General features: G+C 34.2%; 1 protein-coding gene across 1 annotated transcript; it reads left to right on the top strand.

Moving 5' to 3' along the window:
- The first annotated feature begins 66 nt into the window (after positions 1-66).
- LOC105333936 (ADP-ribosylation factor-like protein 16) lies at positions 67-3535 on the top strand. Its single transcript, XM_034455181.2, has 5 exons — positions 67-292; positions 2515-2555; positions 2783-2902; positions 3006-3121; positions 3224-3535. Exons 1-5 carry the CDS (start codon positions 226-228, stop codon positions 3384-3386), a joined length of 507 nt encoding a protein of 168 aa, XP_034311072.2. The 5' UTR covers positions 67-225; the 3' UTR covers positions 3387-3535.
- Positions 3536-10862: the final 7327 nt, after the last annotated feature.

Raw genomic sequence — 10862 nt, 5'->3', positions numbered from 1 at the left:
GTTTGCATATTTGGCAAAAAAGCTTTATGTATATTTTATTTTTAATGATGTAAGGAAACAAAATTTACATCATGTAGACGTTTAACCTAATGATGTTTTCCCAAAGGATACTTGTGCAGCTAATTAACATTGAATCTGGTTGATAACAAACACATTGAAAATAGATTGCAAAAGAAAATGTTTAATAGAAGATGACAAAATCGTGTTATAGACCTTGATTCCAAAATGTATTTGCTACTTGGACCAACAAGTTCTGGTAAAACATTGCTGTCCAAGAAATTGAAGACTTACGGTATCCTTAACACGCATATGCGCAATATTCAGATTATCGGTATCTTTCATATTTTTATTGAAACACGGCTCATCAACAGGTAAAATTGAACGATATGATAACTGTAGTTTGTTTAATATGTTTTACGGTGCTACCGTTCTGGCGAGCGCAGCAAGAATTACACATACCTTGCATCATTGTCAACTTATAGTTTTATTTCGGTATCAACAAACGTCAAAGAATTTTTGCTCTACAATAAGTATGCCAAAGGTACTAATTTTAATGGTTATGATACATACAGCGCAACCCCCTACCCAGAGAGAGAGAGAGAGAGAGAGAGAGAGAGAGAGAGAGAGAGAGAGAGAGAGAGAGAGAGAGAGCCCTGTACCTGTTTGTAGGTGTGTAATTTCCCACTTTTAAATTTAATTGTCTGACTATATGCAATATCTACATAATTTTTTACCTGTTTATTTTTTCATTTTATTCCTTTTTATTTAGTTCTAAATGTCCTATTGTTTATTCCCTCCCTACTCATATACTTACCTGCCTACTGTACATGCATGCACAATTAGCTTAAAATGGGTCGATATGACAGTAAAGTATGGCTTTTGCTAGTATATATATATAAAATCTCTATATAAAAAAAAGATTAAAAACAAATCATATGTCAATAAGCAGATAAGGCAGGTATCGCAGTCTATACTGAAATAGCCAGTACACTCATTACAGATGTTTGATCCACCTCTAAATTTTTCGCGGGAAATATAGCGCGAGTGCACTGTGACGTCATCCATGACTTTGTTCGTCTTTGTTTACGTTTCTCGACTCAATACGAACGTATGGAAGCATGCAACAAATCTTTTGAGTCTGGCCAAAGCATATGCGGTACTCAAAACGTGTCTTCAAACTTAAAGTCACCGTAAATTACGCGTTAAAAGTCGGCCATTTTTGGCATAGCACCACGGGTGAAAACATTAGAGAGCATTATGGGACGTAGACAAAAAATTTTGTTTGATGAACTGTAGGTTTAGCTCGTTCTTTTTCCCGCGCACACTGGTTCTTAGAGCTCGCTTCCTATAAAAGGATATTGTCTTACAGACTTGGTAAGAGCTTTTCCAAAGACAGAAATATATTTTTCTAAATGATTAACAATTTACACTTGCAATTGTTCTCCAAAGTAAGTAATTGAACAGCTGCAATTACATGTAATGTATGCACTGGTCATTGTGTGTGAGATTTGGCATGAGATCTTTCATTGACCAGTCAAGAAATGCTAAGATATAAATCAGGGATCTCTTCAACAGTAAATAGTTAATGGTGTTCTGATAGGATCACTTCGACCTTCGCACTTTCCTCCTCGGGGTGAAGATGCGAGGTTGTGAAAGTGCGAAGTTGAAGGAGCGAAAGGGCTTAGATGCCTTGGATAAGTGCAAAAAGTGCAATGTTGAGAAGGTTAGGGAACAACATTACTACCACTCCTTTGCCTTTGCATCTTTGCACTCTCTCCTTCGCACTTTTGCCTTCACCTTTTTATGTCATGGTAATGAAATTGTTGGTCAATTTTTTGAAAAGTTATTATCCTTGAGCTTTCAAAGACATTAAATTAATTGTGATAATATATGTACAGGGAGTCCAGCTGTACATATGATTTCTTTAAATAACGAATGACATAACATTTGATAAAAAGAATTCTCATCTGCATAGAAAAAATATCCATACCTATTGAAAAGAAATATGTACATATGCAACAAGTTAATTTTGCAGCGAGTAAGTACTTGACTGACAAAAAATGTAAACTAATTTTTGTCCCTTTGCGAGGTCAACCCAAAGGTCATTTGGAAAAAGAACAATATATTTCTCTTCCGTATGCTACATACCATTTGGATGAATTTGCAGTTGTTTTTATTGAAAATACATGTATGAGGTTCCCTTTCTTGGTGTAATCTAATTTTGGTCTATTGATCCATTTTGATTATCGGTAGTTAAGTTTACACTGACTTTCCTTGCCTTTTAATACCTTTAACAGTGCCTGGCTATAAATCCGTCAAAAAAAGTCAAGCACTGTCATGCTTATCTGTGAAAATGCTGAAAAGGTGGCATATGATTTCATTCGGCAGGAATTTTGTCCCATCATGAAAGATATAACATGTATTAACATGTGATTATAATAAGTAACTATGGTATAATAATTTTAAGAGAAAAAGAAATTTCAGCTCTTGTGTTTCTTTAACTTGATTAATAAGATGACGTAGAGGATGAAAATATACCATCAACACTGCCAACGGTAAGTATTGGTAAAATCAAAGATAACTGTTCCATTCACCAATTCAACATTTAATCAGTCCAAAAGTAGTGCAATTTTTTGTGTGCTGTGAATTGCCAGTTTTTAACAGGTACGGAACTGTAGCTCCCAGGTTGTCCATCCGATTTTTTTCAGACCGGGAGCTACAGACCTGCAGCTAATTTTCTGCAAGAGGGCTTCTGATCATTCCATTTGTTATTGCTTAATAGATTGGTACCAACCTTGTGAATATTTCCCTGAACAAGAAGCAAGAAATAACAGTGAGAGAGTTGGGTGGATCAATGTCTCCAATATGGCCAAATTACCTGAAAGATTGTCATTTTCTGATTGTAAGTAAATTACCGTACCTGTATAAACTTTTGATGCAATTTTATTTTAAATTCAAAACTTCAAATAAAAATAGATGTAGGATTTTTTGGTTTTATTTTACAGTATGTAATTGATATGTCAAACCGCCTCCAGGTCTCTGCTGCTTGTATGCTGTTCCTCTCAATACTGACAAATCCAAGCTTAAAAGACTGCCAAGTACTGGTTCTGCTAAATAAAATGTGAGTTGCAATTTGAGTAGCAATATGAAAATTTCTTATGATGGTGCTACTTGACCTCTCAGCTTTACTGATTTAAGTGGTGTATATAAAAATCTGTTTCAGGGATTTAACTACAACTATGAGTCGCCATGAGTTTGAGTCGTTATTTCGCTGGGATGACATTCTGAAACACAGTCCACACCAAATATCTGTGAAAGAAGTCAGTTCTGTGTCTGGACTGGGACTGTCAGAAGTTATAGAATGGTTACTACAGCACAGTAGATGATGTGTGTAGGAAGTTTATAGTTGTGTGATAATTATAAGCTTGCCACCCTCTAGTCACTCAGTATTACCATATTATGAAGCATTCTGCTATCACCTGATCTGTTTGTTTGCATATCAGGTGTTGTACGTATATATTTTGGATTTTTATGGTGTGGAAATGTTTGCATTTAATATTCTTCCTGCAAAAATACCTAGACTGCATTATTCATAACTTGTTTTATCAATATACAGTGGGGCCTCAGATATCCGGATGCCAGATAACCGGACGCTTCAGTTTACGGACGATTTTATTTGGGAACAGATTTTTTATACGTTATTTTGTCTCATTTATCTGGAATTTCGCGTTCCGGATCCGGACGGTCTGTTTTTACCACAAAACACTAATTTACTACTAATCTTGCTTCCTTTAACCGGACAGTAAAATTTGATGATACCCTACTCAGTACAAAAGATTACCCCTGTCAATTAAGTTTCACACCTTTTTTACGTGCTAGACCCTCATGAGTAGCTTGTATAAATACACTGACTTCCCAAATCACTTTCAAAAATTGGAAAATTGCGAACAACAGTGTATCACACACATATCACACTTGGACAGAAAGAATTCAGCTAGATTCGGTTATCATTATTGTCCGGTTAATATTTCATGACAAAATAATAAAATAAAGCAGAGTTCTTTATCTCTTAAAAACGTTCACTCTAGCATGTGTTGCTATATGGTATGAAAGGCAAAAAAAAACTAGTATCAACACTGGGAGCCATTGCATACAAATACATTATCATTCATGACAACAATAGACACATTTCAGATATCCGGACGCTTCACCTATCCGGACGATTCAACTTGGGAACGAAAGCGTCCGGATAACTGAGGCTCCACTGTATACTTTTATTTTTTTATTATAATCATTTAATAATATGTTGCTTTGTTTTTTGAGGGAAGGCTCATATATTCCATGTAACATTTGTGTACTGGTACTTATGTCACCAGGTCAACAGGTGTGTGACTGTCAGTCAACACATCGGGTCTCAATAGCTCAGTGGTTAAAGCGCTGGCACAGTACGCTAGAGGCCTTAATTGGGTTTGAGTTCCATTTGAGACTTGACTTTTCCCCACCTATTGCACTTATATTTCAAGTAAATGTCATTATGAATCCCCAAATCAATGGATGTAATCTAAACAAAATATAATCAAAATAGGAAAATGCAGAAAAATGCAGTTTTTTATACTGGTATATAATGAATGTATATTACAAACTTATATGTAGTTCTAAATATAGATAATATACAAGGATGTGGTTGTGAATGCAGTGTAACTGAGTCAGTTCTGTCATTGTCTTTAAGATGAAATCTAAGACAGTATTGTATAGTTAATAGCAGATTTTTTATTTTATTAAAGAACAATTTCCAATCCTCAGCAATGTTGGAAAACCCAGGAATTATAAGTTGTATTCAAAATTTTAAGTTGTAGCTCAGCTTTTGTCAGAAATTATGCAGTCATCTTAAGGTATTTTAATGTACAATAAGAAGTGTCTTGGTTAAGGGTTACTATACGTAACACAGAGAACACCTATCCTTCATATTTGAGAGATGTTCAACCCTCTACTAGCAGTTAACAGTTTTTATGCAAATCCAATCATTTCAAATGTTTTCCATTACAAATCAGCTAAATATTTGCTACAACTGTATACCAGCATGCTTTTGATTTTAATTTATATATAAAGTAAGAAGAACAGACAACATCTTCCATAATTTTGAATAGATTTTTCCTCTATGTTGAAATAAGGTACAGAACAATTAATTGGCATTGACAATCTTAGATATCGAATTACATATCAAATGCATTCCTTGGTTGTATTGATATTATATATTAAATACTCATTGAATATGGTTGTGTATTGAATCAATTGCAAAACACACTTTTGCTTATGCTATACCCTCGGCGTCGGCGTCCGGACCTGGTTAAAGTTTTTGTTGCCGGTCCTGTCTCTAAGCTATTACTTGTCCTATCTTCACCAAACTTGCATGGATGATGCATCTGGACCTACTTATGGACTTGAAAGACTTGGATGTTGAATCTGGGTCCTAAATTTCAGATGATGGGGGAGGTTAAGATTGTTGGACCAGGTTAAAGTTTTTGTTGCAGGTGCCCTTTGATAGCAATATCTTAGTTACTGCAGGTCCGTACTTCACCAAACTTGCATGGATGGTGTGTCTTATGATACTGATGCACCAGACAGGCTTGAGTGCTGAATCTGAGCTATAGGTTTCGGATGCTGGAGGAGGTTAAGGTTTTTGGAGCAGGTTAAAGTTTTTGTTGCAGATGGCCATTGATAGCAATATCTAAGTTACTACTGGTCCTAACTTCACAAAACCTGTATGCATGATGCGTCTTATGATACTGATGCATCTGACAAGCTTGAATGCTGAATCTGAGCAATAGGTTTCGGATGCTGGAAGAGGTTAAGGTTTTTAGAGCTGGTTAAAGTTTTTGTTGCAGGTGCCCTCTGATGATTATATCTTAGTTACTACTGGTCCTAACTTCACCAAACTTGTATGGATGGTGCGTCTTATGATACTGATGCACCTGACAAGCTTGAATGCTGAATCTGAGCAATAGGTTTCGGATGCTGGAGGAGGTTAAGATTTTAAGAGCTGGTTAAATAAAGTTTTTATACCCTATATACGGTATAAATATACCGCGACCGAGGGCTTATAAAGGATGCGATATAAAAATTGCCATGTTATGATTTTTATATCATATACTTATAGATGATATTAAAGAAACAATAAAAACATCATGTGATGAATTATTATTGTTAACAAATCGCTCCGTGTCCATATATTCCATCTCTGATAAACTCCATGAAATTTTTGCGCCAGCTGTTTGTATACTAGGTTGACATCGACGTAACTTTTTGACGTCATACTCGGAGATCGGAGTTGAACGACGCATATCGATCTCTACGTCATAAAAGCCGATGATTAACGGAAAGGGGTGTGATATAACACCTGAAGATTGCCGGAGAGGGGTGTGATATAAATCTTATATCACACCCCTAGGGTTTATATCACACCCGTAGGCGAATTTTCGGTTTATATCGCACAGGGCGGAAAAGGGTATATTTTCTATAAGTATACGATATATTATCATATCCAATGAAATTGTATTATATGATATTGTTATATATATTATTGTGTCATATGATACAATGTGTATAATAATATAATAATGTATTTTATAATATTTTACTTTATCACATAATATTATATCATTTGAAAAGATACAATGTTGCATATGTTTCATATGTTTCAGTGTCATATGTTACATATGTTTCAGTGTCATTCAAAACAATATCATACTATATTATACAATATAATATCATGTTTCAATGTTATGATGTATTATGTAATATGATATTGTAATATAATACTATATTGTATTATATTTTATGATATTGTATTATGTGATCAAATACAATAAGGTATATTTGCATTTCCATTGTTCTTTCCCACTGTAAGCCCATACGGAGGAGCTGCAATTATTTCTCTATAATCGCAATTGCTCTGTCAGTATACTATGACGTCATAAAGGTGTAACGTTATATATACTTTTCCATGATGTTATAGATTTAAACCACAATACGATACATCATGTGTTTTTCTCCAACTCCATTAAAGTTGACGTATTTACATGTAATATTAAAACATGTTTTTGATAATGTTTTAAAGGAATTACTCTTATAACATATCATTGGTTCTGTCAACGAATCTACGTGAATTAAAAAGATACATTACAGTCTGAATGTTTACTTTTGATGTAATAGCTAAATGTCAAGGTCTGGGCTAATACAGGGTATTTGCGAGTGGTAAAATGCAAATATAAGTAATAAACAACGATTAATTAGTGAACATGGCGTTATGAATAGCAACTGCTCTGCTGGCATATTTTCCATGATGCGCTAGCGCGCATCATGGAATATGCCAACAGAGCAATTGCTATTCATAACGCAATGTTCACTAAATAACGTTGTTTATTTCTTAAATAACACAATACAATGTCATATCATACGTTACAATATCATATCTCATTATTGTTTATTACGGTATTTTATTGTATTGTATGATATATATTATAAATATGACATGATGCAATATTTAATTTTATATCATTGTATTGATTAACATATGAATATGATTATCATAAAAATTTTTATCAGATGATATACGATATTTTGTCAAAACAGAATCCATGAATATTCAAGATCATAAAGTATGATTTTTATATAAAATGATAAAGGTGGTCTTATGAAGGTGATATCTCATAAGGGTGTTGCTCCGCCTCGGTGAGCTTAGTAATCTATGATTACCTATGTTTTAAGTCACTGATAATTAAGTTTTCAATCAAGAACAATTTAAATTCGTAGGAGTTTGAGTCCTATAAAATTATGCTTCATTAATGATCTCCTGATTGAAAAGTGTTTAACAGTGTTAAAATCCTATATCATTAGCAAAATATTTTATTAATTTCCCAGTTATAGCAAAGACAATACCAAGTAGGTAATGCGGTAAAGTACAAAAATCAAAGAGTGAATATATTTTATTTACACAGGAGTTTCACAACCAGTATTTAAAATTGCCCTTGCAATATTTAAAATGCCCTCTTGGCCCTTGGTATTATGAGTGATACTAAAGAGAATGTTATTTTGAGGGAAAATTTGCACTATGTTGAACAGAATTACCGGTACATTTAATGTATACTTGTACAGGTATATTCAAATTTATTTATTGAAAAGCATTTTATATCTTATTAAAATTTAATACAATTTAATAAAAACTTTTTTGTATATCCATCTGTCTCAAGTTTGTATTTATATAGTATTACCTTATGAGCTGTCTAATAAGTGGCCCATATGACCACATTGCTCAGGGAGTAACAGTTTTTCAGTGAATTTAATCACCAGTAAAACTCTTATGCAGGTACTCAAGAGAAAGAAGGGTGGATGGGGTGGGTAGTATCATGAAGGTGGTAATCATTTCAAAGGGCCCACTTAAAATAATGGAAAATAGGGTGAAAAGCATTACAAAGGATTTTTCTTTGGCCTTGACTCATGACTTACGAGGGTTGTTCGGAAATTATTGAGACATTTTCTCTTATTCTTTTAGTAAAAAAGATAAACTCTTGAAATTTTATCAAAACGTAAATCAGGATAGAGTTTATCGATGGGAAAAATTTCTTGTTCATGGCATGAATAGATCATTCCTAGTCAGCTGACCAACGTGCCATTGTCCTGTAACCCGGCGCAACCGCAAACTTTTCGCAACGTCATTTTTACGCTTCTTATTGCTCCCGTGTTTTAAACACCTTACAAACGAACTGAAATAAGAATTATTCTTTATTTCTCATCTTTTGTTTTAATTTCAAGATGTCATCATTAACATTTTCTCTCATTCTTGTTTTTTTTTTAGAGAAGAAATCGAGTTATTTTTACCCGAAAGTCTAATTACTGTGAATGTCTCCTGCAGTCATTTTTTACATATTTTAGAACTGTTGACAACAGTTAGTGTGTCAAAAGTTGTTAATTAATCCCTTTGGCCTAACTCTAGTTAAACAATCAGTGAAAAAAAATTTGATGAACTGAAGTTCTATACCTTGTCTTGTCATCGTATAGTTTTTTACGCAATTGCGTGGCTTTAAAAGGTCTTCTTCTGAGATTTCCACCAGTTTAATGGTTTTCGTTGCGCCGCCGTGACGTCAAAATTCAATGTAAAGTCGTTGTCAGATTTTTATTGTTTGGTAAATATATGTGTACTATATCCGTATTTCAACTCGAACATCAGTGAAACTTAATCAACAGTTAGTCGCAAAGAATAGCAAAATGAACACATTTAATTTGATTTCTTTTACCATTAACTGTAATTCTACGGACACTTATAAAGTAGATGTTTAAGTTGTTTAATCTCCAAGTTCATGGCTGCGCCGGGTACCCCGACCACCGACTTGTTTATCTACTGTCGTAAACAAAATATTAAATATTCTTTAAATATTACTTTGTTTTATTATTTGTTGGCGTTTCGTCAATGTCTATGCCAATTTTCACCAAAATTCGTCACTTAGAAAAAAAAATAATCGATTTGTCTCAATAATTTCCGAACAACCCTCGTAGAAATTTTCAAGTTTGCATAGATCTTTAATTCAAGCTCATTATCACTTACCAACAGTTATTTTTTGTTTAATTTGAGCAAGATTAAGATGATAAGAATAAATTTTATGGTCTAAACCAAATTTTAAAAAGATCTGCCACAACCTTCAAATTTGACCTTCAATCATGGTTCAAGGTCACTGCATACCATTTACCCGAAAGCTCTGTTATTATCACATTGCATTGTCAATCAGAAGCATGAGCCATATAGGGATAAGGGGAGAGTAAACTTGCAATGAAAAAAAATATTGAGTGCTCTGATTTAACCCTTGACTTAGTAACATCATTCAAGGTCACTACACACCCATTGACCAAAGGAACTTTGGGTAAAGCATGAGCCATGTAGATTGGACCAAGGGGAGAGAATATAAGATCCAGACAAGGGTTTTTCAGATAATTCTGCTGTGACCTTAACCTAAGACCTAGTCACTTTGTTAAAGGCCATTGCGCACTCTTTACCTATAGGCACTTTGTGGGTGAAGTATGAGCCAGATTGAACCAAGGGGAGAGAAAATATGCTATCCAGTATGAGGATGATTCAAATGCTATACCATTTGGATTAGGGATGGCAGCAGCCTTATTTCTAGGAGGAGGAGGACAGAAAGATGGATTGATGGATGGATGGACAGACCGACAGATCACTATATGTCACTTGTAGGGCAGGACCATAATTATGTACATCAAGATGCTTGTGCTTGCAAAGGAGCATTGTACCAGTAGATCTTTATATAACTAGAGACATGAAGATTTTTCCAAAAATAAAGTAAACTTTGCATCTCTTCTCTAGCTCCACTATTGGTGGTAGTGGTGATGGTGGGGGGGGGGAGGGGGGAATAGCATGCAATCATAAGTCGTGCACATGGGCATGAGAAATCATGTTGTGCACATGAAATAACAAGTTGTGCGCAAGAAAATTTTTGTGTGCACAATGCATTTTATGTTGTGAGCTTGAGATAAAATATGCGCACAAGATATTTTATCATGCATGCAAGATTATTTGTCATTCTCACAAGATGATACTCGATCTGTGTGCACAAGATGAAAAGTCATGTGCACAAAGTTTTAATACGTCAGACCGAGATAATTTTTGCCTATAGTTCATTTCTTTTTAAAATTAAGCTTTTTTAAACAAAGGTCATCAAATATTACAGAGCTCTCTAAAACAAAGCATCACCTTTATGAGACCCCCTTTATTACCCTAGGTTAAATGATAATCATAGTTATTGTAAATGATCCTTGTGGTAAGACACAATATTTTATAAGTAATTTGATAT

Source organism: Magallana gigas, chromosome 7 (genome assembly GCF_963853765.1).
Source record: "Magallana gigas chromosome 7, xbMagGiga1.1, whole genome shotgun sequence".
NCBI lineage: Eukaryota > Metazoa > Mollusca > Bivalvia > Ostreida > Ostreidae > Magallana > Magallana gigas.
The sequence above is the reverse complement of the archived record's forward strand: the minus strand, read 5'-3'. Positions and strand labels throughout refer to the sequence as shown.